Consider the following 26,246-nt stretch of genomic DNA (forward strand, 5'->3'; position numbering starts at 1 on the left):
ATTGTACCGCATACAAAACTTATGTACCACATTTCCACAAGGCTTTCCATTTTATCCATTGCAGAGTCATGAGTTCAGGTGGTTCTTTTAGCTTACAAGGAGGATATGATCTCACCAGCCTTCTTAATAGAGTCTGCTGACTTGAAAATGCTAGAAAGCAGATGGAGTCAAGCCATGGTGGGAAGTTTTCTCACCTCTCTCATGTCTATGAATGATATCCAGCTTCACTTTGAGAGTAAGAAACTTCCTGGTCTTCTTAGCAATGCTAGGCAACATTGCAGGGCATTTTGGTAGCATGTAGAGCGAGGGAAGACGAGCTGCTGCTGACACTATTATTGTTTTGAACTAGGGGAGTGAGTGGTGCGCGTTTTGTCCATGAGAGGCATTGGTGTATTCAAAAGCCTATCGACTTGCGTGATATGGCGGGGCTTTCAAACTTGGAAAAAATTACCTGGATAAAATTTTGTTAAAGTGAGTTTGGTGTTCGTTAAACGAGCAGATGGTAGTAAAAGGAAACCTTCGCTGTAGCGAAATTTTGTTGTGTGAACCTTCGTTAAGCGTGGTTGCCTGTATATACATATATTGTTCCAGCCTAGCAGCGAAAAGTGGTTCAGTTGTTTGTTTACATTTTTCTGTGAGACACTTCCAAGTAGCAAATGGCCAAGATGAGCTGCTCTGTCATTTATGACTGGGCAAAGCTGTCTGAAGTTTCTCATAAAGAGCATTTAAGGCCAAAAATAGCAACGAAAAAATAGCGGGCGAAAGGGCAGCCATGTTTGTTTACAGTTGACAAACGCAACAAAGAAAGTTGACGGAAAAGTACTAGTGTGACGCCTCCTTTACTGTTGTGTGTACATCCCACCACCCCTTGTACTGCTTATGTACCATTTTTTGTTCCAGATTATACATTTAGTGTGCTTTCATTCGTTGTTTTCTTACCCATTTGGGTTATGTACATGTTTTTCTCAATTTATAAAGTGTTGGGAGAGGAAATTCCATGTATCTGGGTATTTCGTGTATCCGCCAGGGCCTTTGCTGCTATAATCCGGATACGCGGGTGATTACTGTATATATATCTGACTTGTTCGAATTCCCCACCCCCGAAAAAAAATTAATATCATACTTTAGGGAGATGCAGGATTTATTTATTTTATTTTGTGGGATTTAAGATTTGGGGATTACTATTGTATCTCCAAAATCTTCAGATCCTAAATTACCAGATGGTATTGTTTATTTTTTGATAATTAAATACCTTTCCTATCAGGAAGCCATTTTTAAATGTCTTGTGTGATTGTGTCATAGCCTGACTCACGCCCTACACAGTACGTGGCCAGGAGTCAAGTAGGGAGGTGTGTCATTTAGCTCTCTAATTTTTGCCTGATAGGTATAAGTTGACGAGAATTAGAATGAGAAACATCAAGAAGAGAAGACAACTAGAAACAAACAAACAAATGTATTGTTGTGAGACAGCTGGACTTTCAATTCTGGCCTCCCCTTTCCCATCTGTCATTTGTGTTATCTCCCCCTCCAAGACCGTGCCTCACCCCATGCCTCATTGCCAGGCTTCTCCACCATCTCTCTATATCATAAGACTTATGATCTTTTCTAACACTTTTTTTCTTGCTGCCTTCATCATCACAACTTTACATGACATAGCTCTCACAATAACACTATTACAAAAAATTATGTTGAGACAGAAAGCTGTACCAGACAAACAATAAATACTTCACTATCATTATCTCACTTCAGCACACTAATAATGACTCAGATAGTGTCCAGTTCAGCAGTGAAACAGCAGATTGCCATGATGCTGCTGATGGCACCTTCCCAACCCTCACATTTTGTAGAGAAGCAGGTATCTTATATGTTATCATTTTATCATGCTCCAGGAAGTCATTATTGTATGCACAATCATTTAATGTGCTTTCATTTATTGTTTTCTTACCCATTTGGGTTATATACATGTTTTTTTTCTCAATTCAGGAGGAGTTGGGAGAGGAAATTCTGCGTATCCGGATATTTTGTGTATCCGCTAGGGCCTTGGCTCTTATAATCTGGATACGCAGGCAATTACTGTGTGTACATATATTATATATATATATATATATATATATATATATATATATATATATATATATATATATATATATATATATATATATATATATATATATATACATACATACAGGCAACCCCCGCTTAACGAAGGGGTCATGTTCCTAAAAAAAAACCTTCGTTTAGTGAAACTTTGTTAAGCGAACCGATTATAACAAATTTAACCCCTGACTTGAACTTCCATTGAGAGTAAACAAAGCGAGAGTGCATCATAGTACAGTGAAAGGTTTAATGAAAGTAAAAATTATGAAGTTAAACATTTAGGCAGTTTAATATATCATTATAATGTACACTAATGTATATATTTACATAACATTATAATGTTGATGATCTTAAATTTATGAAGGGAGGGAGAGTGAAATGGGAAAGACACTAACTGGTAACCTGTGGAATGTAAACAAAGGGTGCATCATTGTATCACATACAAAACTTATGTACCACATTTCCACAAGGTTTTCCATTTTATCCATTATAGAATCACGAGTTCAGGTAGTTCTTTTAGCTTGCAAGGAAGATACGGTCTCACCAGCCTTCTTAATAGAGTCTGCTGACTTGAAAATAGTAGAGACAGTAGATGGAGTCAAGATGGTGGCGATCAATGCTATTAGTTTTCTCGCCTCTCGTATCTGTGAATAATATCCAGCTTCACTTCGAGAGTAAGAGACTTCCTGGTCTTCTTAGCAACGTTAGGTGACATGGCAGGGCGTTTTGGTGGTAAGTTGAGCGAGGGAAGACGAGCTGCTGCTGACGCTGTTATTGTTTTGAACATAGGTAGTGATTGGTTAGTGTGTTGTCCATGAGAGGTGCTGGTGTATTCAAAAGCCTGTCGGCTTGCGTGATACGGCGGGACTTTCAAACATGGAAAAAATTACCTGGATAAAACTTTGTTTTTTTCTTAGAAATTTCTTTCAAATATTAGGGTGCGTCTTCCAAGATGCAGCGCCTTGCAAGCCGTAAAATATGGCATTCATTTTATTTATATACTTTTTTCAGTTTCTAAATGGCGAGAATTTAAAATTTTCTGCATGCAGGAATTTCGAGTTTTGTTGTGTATCTTTCGTATGCTGAGTATTTTTTTCATATTATGAAGCAAAAAAATCTTCTCATATCATTTCGTAAAATGAAATTTTCATATACAGAAGCTTTCGTATCTAGAGGTCCACTGTATATATATATATATATATATATATATATATATATATATATATATATATATATATATATATATATATATATATATAGATAGATAGATAGATAGATAGATAGATAGATATACATACACCTTAATAATAGGCCATAGAGGAAGATGGTGAAAAAATCAGTCAAACTACTCATTAAGAAATGTTATGTGCTTATTTATTTATTGTTATTATTCTTGTTTTTATTTTTATTCATTTATGTTTTTTCATAATTCCATGTTTTCTTTTTCATTCAGATGTCTTTTTCCCCACACTGAAGAATGATAGATATGTCAACACAGTTTTTAGATTCTTGCATTCTTACAGATTATTGAACTTGAGCAAGCTAAAGCAAAGGCAGAAAAAGACTTGGAGAAGCATACAAAAGCTAGGGATGAAATCCAAAAGAAGGTAGAAGAGCTCCAGAAGATTCTAGAACACGAAACGGAAGAGAGAGCGTAAGTGTTTTAATTCCACAAGTGAGAGGTTTGAGAGGAACTGTGGTTGTGGAGAAAAGTAATAGGTAGTATCTTTAAGTGTATGAGGGAGAGCAGCAAACAGAGATTAAGGAGGCATTTCATGAGGGCAGAGTGACACTGGTGATGATGCATGTTAGTAAGATGTAAAAACTGGATCAATATTTAAAAGTAATGTACTACCTTGATGCAAAGATAGCTTAAATGTACTGCATGATTTGTTTTTGTGCTGTATGTAGCAGTGACATGCAGTTTTGTATCCCTAGTAGCCTGAGATTTCTGATGAAAGTGATTTTATGGATCATTATTATTATATATTTTCTTTTTTTTTTTTTTTGGGGGGGGAGGGGCAGCCACGATTTTTTTTCCTCAGTGATACCAGTGTCAGCCCATGGTTGACATAGCTGGTTGGGGTAAGGCTTGCAACCTCCCCTGTAAAAAAAAGTCCACAGCCGCCATCAGAGTTGGAGATAGAGGTTGGGGTCAAGGCTCTCAGCCACGACCTCGATTTGGTTTTGCTGGGGGAATCTGACCGTGCAAAACCCTCTGGTGCCAAGGCATCCCTGTGTCCTGAGAGGGGCGGAAGGATCCCCTTGCCCTATTTTTAACTTTGGGGGTGCCAGTGGGGTTGCAGACGTTGTGCCTGCCTGTCGGACCATTCCTGGGGTAAACCTTCAGAGGGTTCTACGTGTAGGCTCCTGGAATGTCCTGAGCCTCTCAGAGGATCAACAATTGTCTCATCTATCGGATGAGCTCAGTAGACTGAAGGTGGATATGGTAACGCTCTCTGAGACATGGAGACCTGGCAATGGCATGAGCAATGGTCACCATGTCAAGGGGGTAGCCATAGGCGTCTCCAGCAGACTGCAGCCGTCTGTTGTAGAGATTACTCTGGCGTATGAGTGTATAATGCGACTAAGGCTGAAGCATAGTCTAGGCTTCATGTCTGTTGCTGCAGTATACACTCCTACTGAGATGTGTGAAACTAAAGAGGGAGATGTTCTACACCAAACTCAACTCTATACTGGACCAGTGTCCCAGTCATGATGCACTTATTGTCTTTAATGCTGTCACTGGCACTGAGAGAGCTGGCTACGAGCTATGTGTTGGTTCCTATAGCTCTGGTACCAGGAACGACAACAGTTCTTTCTTTCTGAATATTACAAGATCCAGAAGGTTGAGAATTGCAGGTTCTTGGTATCAGAGACCAGAGCTGCACCGCTGGACTTGGTTTAGCAGTGCCGGAGGGGTAGCAGAGGAGATTGACCATATCCTTGTTAATACTCATTGGAGGATCCTTCAGAACTGCAGGGTTTTTTGGAGTGCCGAATTCTTTGCGACTGATCATAGACTTGTTGTTGCTACACTCAAGCTACATGGCAAGTTCAGAAAGCCTCCAAGATGTGACCATACTGTGTTTCATCATGAAAAACTGAAGGACTTGACATGTGCTGAGGAGTATGCAGTGACAATCTCCAATCGGTTTAGAGTGCTCGACACCCTTGAGGACCCAGTAGAGCTATGGGATTCCTTCAAACGTGAGACTTTTGAGGCTGCCAAGGAATGCATTGGGGAGCGCTCAAGGTCACGGAGTGGCTTCGCCTAGGTATAGATGCTGGATAATATTGAGGAGTGTCACGCTGCCAACATTGCTGGGAACTGCGACCAGTACAGGGCTCTGTCATGTAGGATTAGAGCTCTCCTGAGGAGAGACAAGGAGAGGTATGTCAGGGGTCTTGTTGAGGATGTAGAATGTCATTTAAGTGCAAATGACCTCCAACCTGCCTATCAAGCCCTGAAGAAACTTGTCTACATCTCAAGCGAGCTCTGTCCGAACACCAGATGGCCGCCTAGTATCAGACGCAGATGGGCAGATGGCTCATTGGGCGGAGTACTTTGAGCAGCTGTTCATGGTGGATTCTCCAAGCAGACAGCTCCAAATTACAGGGTTACAGATGCTCGATGTTGATCCATCTATTGATGAAACTGCACCCTCCATTGATGATGGAGGGTGCAGTTTCCATTGCTGTGTCAAAGTTGAGGGTGGAAAGGCAGCTGGCATCTGTAACATCAGTGCGGAGCTGCTCAAAGCTGGGGATGAGGTCATGATCCATGGGTTGCATGCTGTCTTGACTGCTGTATGGCATTCAAGTACCATTCTCCCTGACTTGAAAAAGGGGTTGGTCATCCCTATTTGGAAGGGGAAAGGGGACCGTCAGGACTGCAATAATTATTGCGATATAACACTGCTCAGCGAACCAAGCAAGGTGTTTGCCCATTTGCTGTTGATGTGTATCCGCAGTCACCTGCTGAAACACCATAGACCTAAACAGTCTGGGTTCATGCCCAGTAAGTCAACAACTGACTGGATCCTAACACTTCGCTTACTGGTGGGACGCCAACGTTAGTTTCAACAAGGGATGCTACAACTTAGTTCAGTAAAATAGGAACAAACATCTGTACAGTGGCCCCTGTACATATGAGATTAATTCGTTCCCGGATTGAGCTTGTATCTAGAATTTTTCGTATCTCTAACAAATTTTCCTCATAAGAAATAACTGAACACCAATTAATCTGTTCCTGGCCTCCCAAAATCATCCAAGTTAACCCTAAATAACTATAAAACACATCTTCCGATTACTAAAAACACATTCAAATAGTAATTAAACATGAAAATACAGTAATAAGATAAATAAGATGATATTAATGAAATGAAATATGAGTTTATTATGAGCACTTACCATGGAAGAAGTCGGCGGTGTCTAACAAAGGTGTATGCGTGGTGGTGGAGAAGTGAGGGAGATAGGTGCGGGAGGAGTGAGGGAGTGCAAGAGACTGTTGACGATACATAAGCACTTACACTTTATAGCTTTTATGGCATCTTTCTGTTTCAATATCGTACAGATCGTTGATGATGACCAATTGTACTGCTTTATGAGATCACTCACACGAACACCACGCTCATGTTTGTCTATTATCTCCTGTTTCATTTCGATTGATATTAATCCTCTTTTTTTTTCTCCGAGGACACCTTTCCATTTTCTTTTTTAGAACTCATGGTTAGGGTCACAAAAAAAGCCACAAAAAGGTGATAAATGTGATAAAAACATCACAACACAAGAGCGGGATCAGATCTGTATGGTGGGAAACACACATGCTGGCTGATGCTGGGCGGTCTCGACCACTTGGCCACCTATGGGTGCATCAGGAAATTCTCGTAACTTGGATTTTCTCTCGCGTGTCGGTCAAGATTTTGCTCAAAAGACACGTCGTGTCTTGAATTTCTCGTAAATAGAGTTGCTCGTATGTAGAGGGGCCACTGTATATAGACGATCTGACAAAAAGTCCCATTTTCAAAACGTCTATATATAGATCTTCTGCCGAGAAGGGGTTAACTGGCCTCTAATCCGTGACTGCGAGTGCTATGAAGTGTGGAGGGTGCATGTTCAGCTTCTTTCTTGTGAATACGGGAGTGAGGCGGGTATGCGTGGATATTAGGCAGAGTTGTAGACCAAAGTCATTGTAGTGCATCTGTTGGCAATACTGAGATTACAGATCTTGTTTATGGCGATGATGCAGTAATCTTTGCTGAGTCACTGAAGGTTCTGGTAATAGTTTTAGAGGCACTGCACAAGGAGGCAAAGCCCATGGGACTCCAGGTGTTTAGGTGTTTGGAGGCTTACTGGATGAAACAGTACAGTCTTGTCATTATTATAGGCATCTCTTAGGAGAGAATCAAAAGCTTTTCATCTTATCTACTCTTATCCTTTAGCTCTTCATCCTCTCTCATTGCTGTAGAGCTGCATCCCTTGCTACCTTCTACCATTACAGTGGAGACTCAATACTCAAACTTAATTAGTTTCAAATGGCTGTTTGAGTATAAAAAAAAGTTTGATTATCAATATTTATAAATCAGGTAATTTGTTCTATACTTAGGAAAACTTCCAGTTTGTAAAAAATTTCAGTGTAATTTTTTTATATAATTTTTATTTGTATATACTGTAAGTGAAGGCTGGTGATGGATAATGTAGAAGAGGAGGGAGGTCGTCAGAAGACGAGTCACCATCTATGAAAACATCTGGTGTGATTCCTGTGAACACACTAGTGGAGGGTTGTGGCCCACTAACACTTCCACTTTCACTAGATTCCTTATTTTCACCACCATTAAGCCTTTATGGTGCCATTATAAGTTTCTAAATAAAAAAAAAACTACCAAAAGAGTGTAGAAGAATACTGTTTTTTTCAAGACTGTTGAAGGACTAGGGATGCGCATTGGTATCCAGAATACTAGCAGTTTTTTTATTGGCAATATGATATCAGAATGGGACAATGGTAGCAGCAGGGAGGGAGAGGCCGGAGCTTAGTTTACAACCAGGTGTGGCTGTTCAATTACCAGAGATTTTCACCACTAATAAGATTTTGGTGTAAATGTAAGTTTATAAATGAAAACTATAGACAATGCATGAGAATGTTATTCTGAAGACCACAGCAGCACAACTGGAGAGGAGGAGGGAGAGGCTAAGAAGCTTTTGTTTACAACCACATGGTTGGACATTTGACTCTCAGGTATTTTTTCAAGTATTAAATATAACTTTTGCTTTGGAGTATTGAAAAGATTGACTATTAAGATGTTTGAGTATTGAGTCTCCACTGTATATTTATGCTCTTCTGATCTTGCTAATAGCATGTCTCCCTTTCTGTGATGATGCTGTTGCACATCACTATCTTATTTCATCCCTGTTCTGCCCACTTCTCTACTGCAAGTTAACCAGTATTTTCAATTATTAATTCCTTTCATTGGTAAACTTAAGAACTCCTTGCCTGTTTCTATATTTCCTCTTCCTTATGAATAAAACTCTTTCAAGATGGAGGTTTTAAGACAGTTATCCCTTTACTTTTGCCTCCTTCTCTCTCTCTCTCTCTCTCTCTCTCTCTCTCTCTCTCTCTCTCTCTCTCTCTCTCTCTCTCTCTCTCTCTCTAATGGCTTGCATGAAAAAAAAACTACCATTTTTTTTCTATCTAAAGCTAGCTGGGTTAAATTACCTATAATCAATCCTTCAGTCTGTCTCACAAAGAAACCTAGATAAAACTGTTTCCAATTTCTGAGTTAACTTTTGTAATAAATATTTTAATTTTATAGAAAGAATACCAAATTGTTGGAAGAGGCCACCAGCCAGTTGTCAGCTGTCTCCAAGGAAGTGCGAGAGGTAGATGGAAAAATGAGGAAGGTAAAGGATGAGTATAAAGAAAATCAGTCTCAGTTTAACGTAGCTGAGAAAAAAGTTCGTGCACTGAGTTCAGAAATTTCTACATTAAAATCTGCCATTGAAAAGGATGATGATGGGTAAGTTGTATGATCTTTTGATATGACAGTGTCTCATGTGGAAACCTTTGTCCCTTTGTACAGACATAATGAATTGAAGGAAAGGGTGGGATTTGCTGGTTTTAGTTTGGTGATGAGAAGAAACAGATTAATGTGTTTTCTTTCATTATTTTTTACTAATTATGCTAAATGTACACAGGAAAAAGAGTCGATGGGCATCTGAACGAGCAGAATGGCAGAGGGAGATGAATATAGTTGAGAGCAGGGTTAAAAAGTGATGGAGAACTTGAAGACAGAAAACACTCATTTTGATAACCTACAACACACATTGGACGTCAAAAAGTCAGAGAAGATAAATCTGGACGTAGAGGAAAAATCATTGCGCAGACAAATAGGTAAGTGGATATTTGTGTTTGTTATTGCTTATTGGCTAATTCTCTCTCTCTCTCTCTCTCTCTCTCTCTCTCTCTCTCTCTCTCTCTCTCTCTCTCTCTCTCTCTCTCTCTCTCTCTCTCTCTCTCTCTCTCTCTCTCTCTCTCTACTGGTTTTATATGTAGTCAGGCATAGCAGCAGTACATGATGCTGCTCCAGTCATTCCCTAAACCTTGTTTGTTTCAGTTGGATTCGAAAAGGAGCTCAACAGTTTTAAGGACAAGAAAAGCTGTCAGTTCACTATATATGGCCATTGGGTACCTCAACTGTTGAAGAACATTTTACATGCACATGCAAATGGATTGTTCATCAAGAAACCTGTTGGACCTATGGGTAAGAGTTACTGTGCTTTATTTTTATTACTAAGGGATCAGATCTGTCTTCTGTATCATAATCAGCAATCTAGTGGAATTGGAGACAGTTGTGGTGGTCTTTCATATTGTAACCCAACCCCAAGCTGCTTTCTAAACACCCACTGAATTTCACACTTTTCTTATGGCATTTCAGGAGCCTTCATTAAAGTGAAAGACACAAAGTGGGCTCATGTGGCAGAACGTGTGCTGGGAAGAAGAATCACAGGCTTCTGTGTTGATAACCATAAAGATGAAAAAGTCCTTAGAAATTTGATGAAATCCGTGGCCATAGAACAAAACTCCATGCCAATTGTGACTGTGTCCAAGTTCAGAGACCAGGTGAGACCTAATTACATATGTAAAGTACTGGATATACTGTTGAGTGAACAAGGTGACTTGAAACAACCACTTATGTATTCTTAATCTGAAAAGAAATCAGGCATCCTATTAACCCCTTCCTGGCAGAGGATCTTTATAGACGTTTTGAAAACAGAACTTTTTGTCAGATTGTCTATATATAGACGTTTGTTCTTATTTAACTGCAGTAAGTTGTAGCATGGTCTATATATAGACAATTCCTTACAAGTAACAAAATTAATAAAATAAGTAATTATTTGGCATCTCAAATACCCAAACACTGGTCAGCATGACCTCTCAAGGTCAGTCACTGTTTGTTCTTTGTTGATGGTGGATGTACTACACACATAAACTAATACTGGAAATTTTTGCATTTTTTCTTTTTTATTATTATTAGCCTATCATGTCAAGGAGAAAACTGTACCACACTCCAGCAACATTGCTTAAAAATGAATAGGTACAGAACAAGTACGTATGAGAAAATATACAAAGAAAAGTGGAAGTAAATTAAATCCACGTCACAAGTCTTGGATATGAGTAATTCCAAATATTCATACAAACATACTGATATACATTATCACCAATCACACACAAACAACACTTATAAATAGATTTAATTGTTTGTTAAGTTTTGCAGCAGTCTATTTATAAATGTCAATCTGGAGTACCCATTTGCCAGGAAACTATATATAGTTGTATGGATGAAAGTCATTAGAGTCGATATAGACAATTTTTTTTTTTTATAGTACTCATCTGCTCTGTTACTGGGAAGGGGTTCATCATCTTTTATAGAATCAGAGAATACTATCCAACCCATCCAGTGATGGGAATTGACCTGGAATTGGATGGAAAAAGGCCATAATTCACAGCTGGTTTTAAGGATGCAGGGTTGCAAGACCAGATTTTCTCTCTCTCTCTCTCTCTCTCTCTCTCTCTCTCTCTCTCTCTCTCTCTCTCTCTCTCTCTCTCTCTCTCTCTCTCTCTCTCTCTCTCTCTCTCTCTCTCTCTCTCTCTCTCTCTCTCTCTCTCTCTCTCTCTCTGTTATGGCTTATAGTGCCTGTAGGTATACTTGAAGAGTATAGGTGGGAAGCACTGTTAAGCTTCCGCCCATTAGTGGCGCAAGCAGTTTTATTTATAGTGGTACTCATATTAGGGCCCATATCACCACCCAAGTGCATCTTTGGTGTAACCACCTAGAACCTGGGTATCATGGTGATATGCAGGTAACTTTAAAGCACTTGACAAATGACATAGCTTCAGAGTGGTATGTGGTGGGATTTGAACCTATGTGTGGACGTCTGCCCAATCCCACACTCTCCACTATGCCACCACCTGCCCTCTGGTCCCTTTGGTAACGGTCTGTAGTAAGTGTTTGCATACATCACTATGTCATGACTTGCAGGTAATTGATCATCACACACTGGCAAAGTCTCTTTGGCAAGAGACACCTCTCCAGCAGTTGAAGCAGGACAGTTCAGGCCCCTTCCAACCCCTCATCTCCAGTAAATCACATGCCTTCATATTTAGTCTTTGAGTTTCAGAATGATTGGAAAGTTGATTTGCTACTATGTTTCTTGCCTTATATTGAGCATGCACTCTTACATTGATGATACCATCCTACATCTTTCCACGTCCTCTCAGAGATAACCAACCCTTCAGGAAGTCAACAGATCATGTGGGGACGCCACAGAATGCCTAACTTCTGATCTTTCTAAGATTTCTGATTGCGGCAGAGAAAACTTAATAGTTTTCAATGCCTCAAAAACTCAATACAACCATCCAGACAACTATCCCCTCTTCAGCGACACTCACTTGTCTCCCTCTTCTACACTGAATATCCTCGGTCTGTCCTTTATTCATAATCTTAACTGGAAACTTCACATCTCATCTTTTACGAAAACAGTTTTTATGAAGTTAGGTGTTCTGAGGCATCTCTGCCAGTTTTTCTCACCCCTCCAACTGCTAGCTTTGTACAAGGGTCTTATCTGCTTCTGTATGGAGCAGATAAGGCTTGTTTAGGGGAGGGAGGGTTCACTCACACAGTTTTATTAGATAGGGTGGAATCAAAGGCTTTTCATCTCATCAACTCCCTTCCTCTGACTATCTTTAGCCTCTTTCTCACTGCTGAAATGTTGCATCTCTTTTTATCTTTTATTGCTATTTTCATGCTAGCTTTTCTACTGATCTTGCTAACTCCATGCCTCCCATCCTGCAGTCTTGCTGCACAAGGCTTTTCTTCTTCCTCTCATTTCTATTCTGTCCAAGTCCCTAATGCAAGAGTTAACCAGTATTGTCAATCATTCATACCTTCCTCTGGCAAACTCTGGAACTCCTTGCCTGCTTCTGTATTTCCATCTTCCTATGACTTGAGTTCTTTTAACCCTTAACGTATGGTGATTGTTTTGGGACAGTTGTACTGTCGCATGCAGAGAGGCTGGGATTGTTCTGAGAATCATGATTTTTCTGTGCTAAACGTTTGAATCTCTCCCCCTCAATATTGGTCCTGGGGCAAGTGGAGGTATCTGGCAACTTTTTTCGCTCGCCTCCTCAAGCCTTGAGACATATGTTCCCACACAATAGGTCATCTTTTCCCCCTCCCCCCGTGACACGGAGGGAGGAAACGGTACTCCGGTATTCTAAGTTATGTCAGTGTTACTCAGTAGTGACATTGAGGACAGTGATGAAAATGAAGACTGATTTTTTTATTGAGACAGAAGAAAGTGAAGACTCCAGTAGTGATTCTGATAGTGATCTGGGAGACAGACCAACCCTCACAGCCAGCGACGTTCATAAACCTCGTCACGTACTCCCCTCAAGCAATGCGCTGATGTGTGTCACCCATGGTTGCCTCTACAGGACTGTGCTTGTTAGCCAAGTCATGTGAATCCCATTGCTAATAAGAGTTGCCAGATTCCAATTATTATAGAAATCCACAATACTTGTAATATGTGGTTTCTTTTTCTTTTCCTGTTTTGCACATCATTTCATATATCTGAGTTTGCATTTTCATATTTTCATGATATGAAAGTGCACAAGTTCCTACTTTTACATCAAATTCAAATGCCCAAAAGGAGAGAGAGAGAGAGAGAGAGAGATGTGGGAGAGAGCTTGTGGGGGTATTTCTTAGCGGTAGGTTCTGCTACAGGTTTGGGGAGAATTTTTTTATATGCAATAACTTTGCTCTCAGAGGTCATAACATGTTGAAAACTACATCGTTGTGCTCAGAATAACACAGAGAAATATGCTTTTATAAGGAAAAAATCTTTTAGCATTTTTGACAGGTGTGATTTTTCCCTGCTGTAACAGATGGAAAGTAAATCAACTCCCCGTACTTTAACGTTTAAAGAGGAGATCTCAAGACATTTGTTCCCTGATTTTGGCTAATTTCTTACTACTTTTTAAGGGAACCAGAACTTCAAGTGGGCCTTTTTTTTAATATTTTGTTGTTCATGGCTGGCTGTCCTGCATAAAAAAAAAAAAAAAAATGCATTTGCTAGAAGGAAATGTTTGAGCATATGTCTGTGTTGTGATGAATATGTGCAAATTACAATGTGGTGATGAATGTGTGCACTTATTACAGACCTTTATTGAGGGGACTAGCAAAGATTTAGGCCCATTTTATGTATAGAAGTTTAACTTGCTAAACTTTTATGCTTCAAATTGTGCTTGTCATCCCAAGTTATGATGAGAGTTGGTCTTGATTTTAAGACAAGCTCAGAAGTAGCTTAACTTTCACCCTTCAACACCATGGCACCTAGATGAGCATCATGATGCACCATGAGCATATACAGGCAACCCTCACTTAACGAACGGGTTATGTTCCTAAAAAAACGTTCGTTGCGTGAATTTTCGTTAAGCGAACCAATTATAACAAGTTTGACCTCTGACTTGAACTTCCATTGAGAGTAAACAAAGCAAGAGTGCATCATAGTACAGTGAAAGGTTTAATGAAAGTAAAAATTATGAAAAACATTTAAGCAGTTTAATTTAACACGAAGTCATTATAATGTACACTAATGTATCTATGTAAGTAACTTTTTAATGTTGATGATCTTAAATTTATGGAGGGAGGGAGAGTGGAGCAGGAAAGACGCTAGCTGGCAACCTGTGGAATGTAAACATTCCACATACAAAACTTATGTACCACACTTCCACAAGGCTTTCCTTTTTATCCATTGCAGAGTCACGAGCTCAGGTGGCTTTCTTTTTTTTTTTAGCTTGCAAGGAAGATACGGTCTCACCAGCCTTCTTAATAGAGTCTGCTGACTTGAAAATAGTAGAGACAGTAGATGGAGTCAAGATGGTGGTGAGCAACGCTATTAGTTTTCTCGCCTCGTGTCTCTGAATAATATCCAGCTTCACTTCGTGAGTAAGAGACTTCCTGGTCTTCTTAGCAACACTAGGTGACATTGCAGAGCTGGTTGCAGGGCATTTTGGTGGCATGTTGAGCGAGAGAAGACGAGCTGCTGCTGATGCTGTTATTGCTTTGAACTAAAAGCGGGGAAGGATAGGGGAGTGAGTGGTGTGTGTTTTGTCCATGAGAGGCACTGGTGTATTCAAAAGCCTGTCAGCTTCCGTAATATGGGGGGCTTACAAACTTGGAAAAAATTACCTGGATAAAATTTCATTAAAGTGAGTTTGGTGTTCATTATACGAGCAGATGATAGTAAAAGGAAATATTCGTTGCAGTGAAATTTCGTTGTGTGAACGTTTGTTAATCGGGGTTTGCCTGTACAATATACACAGGTGTAGGTACTGTGCACGGAAGTACTGAGCACGGAAAGTACCGTGCACGGCAATTGCAAAAAAAAGTCAGGTGGTACATAGCGTGCCTTGAATAGGTACACAACACGGCACATGCAAGGTGACAGCCAGTCACAACTGACTCACTGCGCTATGTACTGCATCTGTGGAATGACAAATTATTGTTTGTTATTTTGTTATTTTATCCAAAAAATGTAAAATAATTGCTTTATTAACTCTATATTTAATCTTTTACTTTTTTACTCTTTCACCATATCATACTGGGACTTGAGAGTTTGTTTTAGCCAGGATTCTTGGGAGATTGACAAGCTCTGAGAATATTTGTTGATACAGCCCATGGTCTTTGAACTCTTTGGTTACTGCATTACCAAGATATGCTAACAAACTCTGAGGATCTTTGTCTTGGGACTCTCTGGTTACTGTATTACCAAGATATGGTTTGATATAAGAATAGCTTTGAGTAGGGGTATAGTAAAGCTCAGCATTATGCAAGGTGAAGCAGTACATTGCTTGCATATGTATTTCATGCTACACATTGCTTCCTATTCTTATCATACACACCCTTATAATGGTGCACCACTTTAGATAGAACAAATTATAAGGACAACAATCAGTCATTTATACTTTACATTTATCTTACAACAATGATCATTTTATTGCTGAAGACCACCAGTGTTTTGATGAGTGTGTATATCCTATAACATATTCTAATTTGGTTGCAGGTTCTTGATGCGTCCAGGTTTGAGACATCTTCTGAATATTCTTCCCTGTGGTCCATTCTTGATATTTCTGAGACTGTGGTGGCCAATACAGTCATTGACCAAATGCAAGTTGAGTCAATCCTCCTCATTCCTACTTCACAAGAGGCTGGCAAGCTGCTGAAGGATAAATCATTGTAAGAATCTAATAATTTTTACATTTCCTATTTGTTACAGGCCACTCTTGTGATAGTGAATATCTCTATGTATCATAGGTGTATATACTAAGGTTTGTAGAGAGAAGAATAACAGGTAGAGATAACTGGATTAAATGTGAGATGCAGAAGGATGAAGGGAAGACAAAAGATATTGAATGGACAGTATATACCAGAAAAAATTATTGGTTGTGATAAGGATTAGACATCTAATTTGAAGTAAGTCTTTTTATATAGATTATAATTAATTTGATTATGCCATTAACAAGAAATTGTGAATGCAATTTGAGTAAGAATTTTTATTTTTCATAAATTTTACTACATTTGAATTTGATAGGGCCTTTCATGTACAACATTTTATGAAGATCAGTACTTAATGTTCATTTGTGTTTTGTTTCAGGGTACCAAAGAATTGTAAATGTGCTTACACTCTCAACCTGGACCAGTACTACCCAGATCCCAATTACCGGGTGTACTCTGGCAGGGGCTCTCATCGGGCCAGATTCTTGCAGGTGTCTGTGGAAGACAAAATAAGGTATGTCCAGAAGATAGAGAAACATTGGTACTGTCACTACTCACTGATTGTCATTATGTGGGGAAAAAAATCTGAGTTTCCTTAATATGATAGTGTAGGACTTTCAAGGAAGGAGACAATTGGAACTAGAGATGAGGTTTATTGTAGAGTCCATGAGCACTTACGGCATACACTTCACACCTAGCTGGTCTGGTGCGTAACTTACACTCCTCACTGTTGGTGGGAAGTGCCTCACAGATGCCAATTCACACCATATCCCACAAATTTACAAGCAATTCCTTGTAAAAAAACATGTCTTTTCTATTTTGCTAAATTATTTTTATTATATTAGCCTTTACCCTAAACTAATCATAATTATTAATGCAAAAATTGCTAATAAAATAAACAAAATAAATAATAATATCCATGTATCTTTTATTGTGATGATTGTAGTAAATAGGATTGCTCTTTCACACAACAGTACATCATTAAGAGAAAAGCATTTTTCCAGTTAGTAATTTGGATACCATAAAACAATTTGATTCTTACAGAGATATCACAAAGAACAAGGAGGAGTGCACAGAAAGACTGAACTTGCTAGTTACCCATGATATTAAAGAATCTTTGGCTGAATTGAAGGATTTGCAAGAAAAAATGAAGGTTTCCAGCAGCAAGATTCAAGGGTACAAGGTTTGTTATTATTATGTAATGAGTATGACTTTTGCATATATAAAGTTTTTCTTGTAGAGGCTGTCTTTTTCATTATGAAGAGTAATGCAATAAGTTATAATACATGTATTTTAATTTCACTTTGGAAAAATATTTAATTGCAAATATGTTGAACTTGTGCAGTGGAAAGCAAAATTTTATACTTTATCTACTCGTACTTGGAGAAGATTGGGTATAACATTTAACTTTTTTCAACTTAACAGAAGGAATTGGGCAGTCTCCGCATGACACTAGCAGAACTACAAAACCAAGAGACTACACCCCCTCCTGATGTTACACAGCTAGAGGAAGAAGTGAAGCAACTAGAAGCAAAGATGGGAAATGCCAAAGCTAAAGTGGGTTTTATTTGGTTGTAATTTTTGGATGATAACCAATATTGAAAAGTATTGTAGTGTTTCAATGCAATCCAATTTGTAGAGAATGGATACATCCTCTTAACTGATAGTGATTTGATTTTGATATTGTTATAGTGCTCCAAATTTGACAAAGAAATGTCTAACATAAGCAAATTTTTAGTTTTGTCTTGCATTTTATAATAATGCTTGATGTCTTTCACTCTAGATGGAGGAGATTCGTAAATCTTCACTTGAGAAGAAACAAGAATTTAATAATTTCAGTGCAACTCTAATGGACTTAAGACAAAAGGAAAAGCATGCCTATTCTGAAGTTGAGAAATGGAAGGTATGTAATCTCTCTTACATTTGTAGTATTTCATGTATATGTATTCTCAAGAAAATGCAGATATGTATATGTACATAAAACAGATACTGTCATGGTGTTAGATTGACCAGGTTATTTGAGGTTGAGGAAAAACTATGCTCATCAATTCCCAAAATAAGAAATCGACCAGATGTTTTGCCCTGCTAATGACAATAGGTTTGTGGATTGGATAACACAAGCTATTGCTACAGTATATTAAAATTTCATGTATGAAATTAGGAAGATTCTACATAAGAGTCATTTACTGTAGGATGGGTGAATTTACATTTTTAGTGGTTATGAGTTGGACCTGCCAGAGTCGCTGGCTATTATTTTCATGTCACATTTTCAAACAGTTTTTGCCTTTCCAACATGATTTTAAAAACTCCTTCAGTGTAAGGATATACCTAACTTAGCACACAATTCTTTGTCATATGTGGAAGGCTCCAAGAGAAAGTATATTGTAGGAGAGGCAAACCTGATGTCCCCAGCTGCCAATCAATCAAGCTTGAGCCCATATTTTCTGATTCTATCCTGGTTACTGTTCCTAAGATTTTTTGTTTTGTTTTCGATATGTTCTATACCACTTAAACACTTAACATTTTCCCTTTTAACCTACAATTAGGGAATGCAAATTTGAGAGCTTCAGTCTTGTTTCATAAAAATATCCCTCATACCCTGTATCTTTTTTTTTTTTTTTTTTTTTTTTTTTTTTTTTTTGTCATTCTCCTTTGCACTGATTCTGATGGAACAAATATCCTTGGGACCAAAACTGTACAACAAAATCTAGATGAAGTCTGCCAGTACCAAGTATAACTTTAATATTACACCAGGACTTTTTGTTTTAACACTCCTTGAAATTAATTCTAGTACCCTATTTGCCTTATTTCTATAAGCCAAAGTTTCATCCTTCTTTAAAATTGCTACTTTGGCATGCTTCCACATTACCAGTATTTTTTCAGTGTCTGGTGGGTGATTTTCTAAGACAGAACAGTTAATTAATTAACAACCTCTTTGCATTCCTTAATTAAGTACTGTAGGATATATTTTGTCTGGTGTTGGTGACAAGTTATTTTATCCTGTTCCTGTGTCTGTCTATTGCCTTCTCATTCTCTTCTCTAAAAATATGTTCACTATCTGGCATTTCCAGCACATTTTCCGAGCTAAAGATAGTTAAAAGATACTTGTTCATAATTTTATTTATCTCTTCCCTAGAATTAGCCAGCTCCCCATCACCTGCCTTTAATGGACCTATTATACATTTGTTTTTATTCTTGGTCCTACATACCTGATAAATCTTTCCCTTGCTGGCTGCCTTCAACTCAATTGTTTTTAGAATTCCTCATAACTTCCTGACTTCTAACTAATTTGTTTCATTGTGCCTTTAGTTTCTTATATATACTTCTCTTCATTACTATTTAATGTTTTAACTTACCAGTCATCCACTTAGGGTCATTCTGTGATCTTATTGTTCTATGTGGGATGTTTGCTAACTGGTCTGTATGTAATCTATCAATGAAAATATGACTTAACATTTACTTAAGGCGGGTTCACATGTGCCAATTTATGACTGAAATTGCAAGTTGCTAGAAATATTGACTGAACCCTTCTAGTCGGAAAAATCACACATAGCGATTGGAAAGTATTGACTAGTAGTAGTTGGCGTTGCTTAACCCTTATGTTCCGGTGATTAAACTTTTTTCCAAGATCCCATGACGGGTAAAAATGGTAAACTTAGAAATTGTCAGAAGACTGTTTGAATACTAGTAATTATTTTCTCTTTGTTATTCTGAATACTATGATGTACTTTCTAGCTCGATGTGACCTCTGAAAGTTTAGTTATTGCCTCATCAAGGATTCCTACTCTGCCCGCTGTGTGATCCGTCAAGCAGAAACAGCTCGGTGAGCGATGACACCGCGCAAACACACACACACACACACACACACACACACACACACACACACAGAGAGAGAGAGAGAGAGAGAGAGAGAGAACCAGTGCTTGGGGATATGAACAGTACAAAATGGTGATGAGAAATACTCTAGACAGAATGAAGCAAGAACTCATCAGAAAGGATAGAGTGATGATAGTTGGAGACTTTAATTGCAAAGAAATAGTGTGAGAAGACTATGAAGTGGTGAATGGTGGTGAGTGGGCAGAGGAATTGTTAAAGGTAGCAACAAATAACTTGATGACACAGTGGGTGAGATCACCAACAAGGTGCAGGGGACAAGATGTTGCAGTAAGGTTGGATTTGGTATTTACCAGGGGCATCTCTCCAAAAGAGGAAATTGAACATGAATGTCCCTTGGGGAAAAGCGATCATGATGTCCTAAGCTTTGAGCTGGATACAGAATTAAGCACGAATAAGATTGTGGAACACAGGGAGGAAAAATTAAATTATATTAGGGCAAATTATAACCATATAAGGGAGTTCTTTAATGAAATTGACTGGTCCATGGTATACCAGGAAAGGGATATGCAATTGAAATATGATAAATTTATGGATTTGTATAACTGCTGTGAAAAAGTTTGTGCCATATCACAGAAAGAGGACTTTAAATAATAAACAGTGGTTTAATAGAAATTGTGAAGAAGCAAAAAAGAACAAAGAAAAGGCATGGAAGAAACTTAAGAAAAACAGTGATGTATTATCAAGAGAAGTTTACAAAACAGCAAGGAATAGATATGTTGAAGTAAGGAGAACAGCACAGAAGGAATATGAACAGAGGGTGGTGGAAAACTGTGATAGTGACCCAAAATGTTTTACAAATTCATAAATGGAAAACTAAATATAAGGGAGGCAATAGAAAAGGTAAAAATGGGAAGAAGTATATGAGGATGCTGGAGATATAGCTGAAATTTTGAACGACAACTTTTGCAAAGTGTTTACAAAGGAGGAGCATTTTATGGGAGGAAGGCCTACGGAAATAAAGCAAATGCAGGACATCATGGTTACTAAGGAAGATGTAAGGAAAATTATAAGCAATCTGGATATTAATAAATCAATGGGGCCTGATGGCATATCTGGGAGGTTGCTAAATGAATGTAAGGATCAATTGTTGAACCCCGTATTTGATATTGTGGAAACCTCCATACGAACAGGATTAGTCCCGAAAGAGTGGAAAAGAGCTGACATTGTGCCTATATATAAGAATGGTAGTAGAATGGAACCACTAAATTATAGACCAGTATCGTTGACTAGTATATTGTGCAAGGTATGTGAAGAAGTAATTAAAGCTAAGTGGAGTGAGTATCTAGAAAGTGAAAACATTCTGAGTGAAAGGCAGTTTGGTTTCAGAAAAGGAAGATCGTGCGTATCCAATTTATTATGTTTTTATTCAAGAGTGACTGACATACTACAACATAGAGAGGGATGGGTGGATGCTATCTACCTGGACTTGAGAAAGGCCTTTGATAAAGTACCACACAATAGACTGATGTGGAAACTAAAGAAGATTGGAGGAGTAAATGATAAACTAGCAAAATGGATGGAAAATTACTTAATGGGAAGAGAAATGAGAACAGTGGTGAGAGGAAGGAAGTCCGAGTGGAAGAAGGTAACCAGTGGAGTTCCACAAGGGTCAGTGCTCCCATCATGTTTTTGATATGCCAGTAGGAATTGACAGTTACATGAACATGTTTGCGGACGATACTAAAATTATGAGGAGAGTAAAAAATGTGGAAGATTGTAACAAGTTACAGGAAGATCTTGATAAAATATGAGTGGAGTAAGGAGTGGCAGATGGAATTTAATATAGACAAGACCCATGTTATGAAAATGGGAAGAAGTAGATACAGACCAAACAGGGATTACAGGCTGGGTGATGAGAAAATTAAAGAGACCAATGAGGAGAAAGACTTAGGAGTAACCGTGCAAAACACCTTGTCACCGGAGAAACACATTAACAAGATTTTTTTGAAAACATACAACATGCTTCAAAATATTGGCCTTGCATTCCACTACATAGATGAAGGAATGATGAAGATATTATGTACCTTAATAAGACCCCAGTTAGAATATGCAGCATGTGTCTGGTCACCGCATATGAAGAAAAATGTGAAGAAGGTGGAAAGGGTACAGAGGCTGGCAACAAGGATGGTACCAGGACTCAGGGGAGTTAGACTATGAGGAAAAACTGAGGAAGCTGGGGCTGGCCACATTAGAAGAGAGAAGAACAAGAGGAGACATGATAAATATGTATAAATTGGTGAACAAGATTGACATACTGGACAGAGAGTTGATAAAGGTGACCACAAGTAATCATCTCCGAGGACATGGAAAAAAGCTGATAAAAGACATCTGTCTAAATGATGTGAGAAAATAGAGTTTCCCGCATCGTAGCATTGATAAGTGGAATAAACTGAGCAGTGATGTCGTTGATGCGGTGTGTGTCAATCAGATGAAAGAGAGATATGACAGGAATGGACAAGGAGACAGGTCACAGAGAGCTTAGCTCGGGCCCTGTAATACACAAATAGGTAAATAGGTAAATACAGATTAATGCAGATTTACATCTCATATGCACTAAACAATAAAGCAGTAGAAGCAGTCAGACACAAGCATGAATTAGGTAAAGCATCTACCAGTCAGTGCATCATTACTTGTCACATCAAAGAATGCTGGTTATTATTATTATTATTATTATCATTATTATTATATATTGTTTACATTAAGCACAAACAATACTTTAAAGAAAATACAAGCACATGCTAAATTGTTTACACAAAATATAAGCATAATAAGCTAGCAAAACACTATAAAATGATGTCATATCTACATACATGATACAGAATACTTCCAACACCTGAGAAATTAAAGGAACTTTGTTAATACATCTACCTACCTACACACACACACACACACACACACACACACACACACACACACACACACACACACACACACACACACACACAGTTAGTTAGTTAGTTAATTTATTGACAAAACAAAATTACATTACATTACACACACACACACACACACACACACACACACACACACACACACACACACACACACACACACACACACACACACACACACACACACACACACACCGGACCGGGGTTCGATTCCCCGACCGGGTGGAGATATTTGGGTGTGTCTCCTTTGACGTGTAGCCCCTGTTCACCTAGCAGTGAGTAGGTACGGGATGTAAATCGAGGAGTTGTGACCTTGTTGTCCCGGTGTGTGGTGTGTGCCTGGTCTCAGGCCTATCCGAAGATCGGAAATAATGAGCTCTGAGCTCGTTCCGTAGGGTAACGTCTGGCTGTCTCGTCAGAGACTACAGCAGATCAAACAGTGAATTACACACACACACACACACCTGCATGCCCCAACATGTTCGGTTTGATCTCTCTCTCTCTCTCTCTCTCTCAGAAGAGTTACCTTCTACCATTTTATTATAATCGAAGATAATGAAAAAATGAACATGAAAGAATGGTAATATTTTATTCACTTTGCTGAACAAATTTAGTGTATGTGTCCCTTCGCTTGTATCAGGGTGCTTTCGACACGGCGGGTCGCTGGGGTTGCCAAGTGTCGCCCTCAGAATGAGAGAATAGCTTAGTTACCCCTAAATATACAGAGCTAGTGGTAACACTACGGGTGGAAAAAGTAATCCAGACCATGCTGCCTCATTATTCCAACACAGGCAATGTGGAAACTTTTATAAAGAGAATCAGTCCTATTACTGCTGCAGAGCATAATGTATTAATAGACTTGGTGAGCCAGAAAAAAAGTGCTTCTAAATAAAAGCACAGATGACCACATAGTGTGGCCTTAACTCAAGAAAGAATTGCCACCTTCAACTGTGCAGGCTGTGGGAAGATGACAGTTCACCAGCTGTTTACATAAATACAAATAAATCTGTCTACATAATTACAAGCAATAAAGACATACAACTGATCATAAGCTAAGTAGAATTCTGATAGAAAACATGGGAGATGGAGATGCAGTGATTGAAGCTGGCAGCTGTGATGTTACATGATGTTCCTGTGTTTGGTTCCAATCACAATTTTTGTAAAGTAGTTTATTTGAATAATAATGTATATATTTGTTTCTAGAATCAATTAATTCACTAGAAAACTAATAATAAAAAGGTATTTAGGCAAAATTTATGAGAAAGTAATGATGAAGACATGGGTCTTGGCTCACTTTTGTGGTGAAGGTAAATCTTGCCCGATTGTTGCCTTCCTGAGCTGCAGGAAGACAACGTTCGCTCTTGCGAATACTGATTTCTCATGGACAGTATCCTTCTGCTGACTAAGGTAGAAGGTATTATCTACAAATCTGGCCGAGAGTGTCTCAGTGTGGTTCCCGCTACAAGCAGGATGGGTGTGCATGACGTCATTGAATTGAGTTAACCCTCATTAAATTGAATTAATTGTGTTATTTAATTGTATCTTCTTAAATATCATTGCATTAAGTAAAAATTCTAACTAGCATTAATCAAGAGTTGACTGTATATTCATTCTTCTGTCAAAATATTTCCAAAGTTTATTTTGTAGCCCAGTTTATATAAAATATTGAAGTGCAAGGGGCCTCGGGGAATTTTAGTCCACTTTGCTCGGATAGACTGCACCTCCTATTTTAAATTATTATGTGTTTATTTTTTTTATAAAGTATGTTTTCCTTTTAGAAAAAATTGTAGTAGACCTAATTGTACTGATGTGTGTTGTCACAGTCATGAGATAATTAAGAAACACGACATTTAAAGTGAGATTTTCGGAGTGGACATGAACATAGTCCCCTTGGAGGTGAAAGGGTGACCAATTTTGACCAATAGATTAGTAAGCATTTAATATTTTCATCTTAAAATTTGCTAGGAGCAGCATGAATTAAACTGTATTTACTTAAAAAATGAAAGTGCATGATGTTACTGTGTTGTTATTTTGTGGAACTGTGCATATCAAAACTATTCATAGGTTTCAAATATTCAATAAATAATAGATTATAAGACTATTGATGATGATGTATATATGCTCATAATGACAATTGATAACCATGCTGAATCTGGTTGGGATCCACAAGTTTGAGCAAAGATAAAGGAGGGGTTTCACGTGAAGCCAGGGGATACTTTCACATGGATGGATAATTTTGCTTGTGACACTGCCTTCCACCATTTACCTGGATAATTGTCTCCTCCCTGTTTATTAGAAGTAAATGCCTTCCACCATTTACCTGGATAATTGTTTCCTCCCCTATTTATTAGAAGTAAATGTAGAACGTAATTCCCCTTATGGGTTCTAAGTATCTGTTTTAAAAAAAAGTTGTCTTGAAAAATTTTCCTACTTCACTATTACCTACCATCAGGCTCCAGTCTACATTCCTAAAGTTAAAACCTCCAACCAACCAGACGTACCTGAATATAACTGCTTGCTCTATTGAATTCTTACCATTGTGAGTTGATTTCCTTTATAGCATTTGGTGGCCTGTACAGTAATTCCAGTGTTACTGATTGTGATTATTCTTTAATATCCACATAATATGGGAATCTTCTTTTATTATCTGTTTCACTTTTCTTCCTATTGTCCTCACAACCTTTATCTCCATCCAGACTAACAAAAAACAGAGTGCACTCACTCTCACTTGTGTTGCTAAAATTTTTAGCACCCTGGTGTGATTTTTATTTTTATTTTTTTATGGTAAGGTCTATAGCGCCTGTAGGCACACTTAAAGAGTGTATGGGAAGCGCTGTTCAGCTTCCGCTCATTAGTGGCGCAGGCAATTTTATTTATAGTGGTACCCCCGAAGCTCATCTTGGGTGTAACCACCTAGAACCTGGGTATCATGGTGACATGTAGGTAACTTTAAACCACTCGACAAATGGCAAAGTGTCTTAAGGCTGTACGTGGTGGGATTTGAACCTACGCGTGGACGTCTGCCCGATCCCACGCTCACCACCTTATCCACTACGCCACCGCCCTCCCTAATGCTCTCCATCCCCAGCATACAAGGTTCCTTTGCCCAATAAGTGGTCCCAGTTGTTGTTGAATGTCTGTGTTGTCAAAATCTTTTCATTATTTTTGTACCATCTGATTTAATTTTTATATACTTGACAGAATGTATTACAAGAGGCCAGTGCTAATGCTGCCAGATTAGAAATTCAGACTTGCAAAAGAAAGGATAAAGAACTGAAGGCAAGCAAAAAACCACTTGAAGAGGCATTGACAGAAGCAGAAGAAACTTTGGAGAAAGCATTGAACACTGCAGATCAGTTAAATCTAGGAGAACGCATAGAGACAAAAAAGTAAGATGTAGTGTATCTGCAAATAGAAACGGATTGGCATGCAGTTTACCTTTTTCTTATAAATGTAAAGAACTTTACTTAACTATGAAATATATAAATGTAAAGAACTTCACTTAACTATGCAATATATTTCATAG

The 26,246-nt window shown here is 38.4% G+C and overlaps 1 protein-coding gene and 1 long non-coding RNA gene across 2 annotated transcripts in view; one reads left to right on the forward strand and one right to left on the reverse strand.

Moving 5' to 3' along the window:
* Positions 1-26,246, forward strand: part of LOC123499086 (structural maintenance of chromosomes protein 6-like) — a 109,529-nt gene that overhangs the window by 72,193 nt on the left and 11,090 nt on the right. Inside the window, 12 exon segments of the mRNA XM_045246710.1 lie at positions 3,621-3,751; positions 8,910-9,113; positions 9,292-9,362; positions 9,365-9,487; positions 9,711-9,857; positions 10,032-10,216; positions 15,721-15,893; positions 16,312-16,446; positions 16,977-17,115; positions 17,358-17,489; positions 17,716-17,835; positions 25,922-26,109. Coding sequence (XP_045102645.1) covers positions 3,621-3,751; positions 8,910-9,113; positions 9,292-9,362; positions 9,365-9,487; positions 9,711-9,857; positions 10,032-10,216; positions 15,721-15,893; positions 16,312-16,446; positions 16,977-17,115; positions 17,358-17,489; positions 17,716-17,835; positions 25,922-26,109 — 1,748 coding nt within the window.
* LOC123499087 lies at positions 15,483-16,458 on the reverse strand. Its single transcript, XR_006672880.1, has 2 exons — positions 16,340-16,458; positions 15,483-15,873 (listed from the first exon to the last, which is right to left on the reverse strand). It is a non-coding gene; the product is annotated as an uncharacterized LOC123499087 (long non-coding RNA).

The sequence above is a fragment of the Portunus trituberculatus genome, chromosome 49 (genome assembly GCF_017591435.1).
Source record: "Portunus trituberculatus isolate SZX2019 chromosome 49, ASM1759143v1, whole genome shotgun sequence".
NCBI classification, from domain to species: Eukaryota; Metazoa; Arthropoda; class Malacostraca; order Decapoda; family Portunidae; genus Portunus; species Portunus trituberculatus.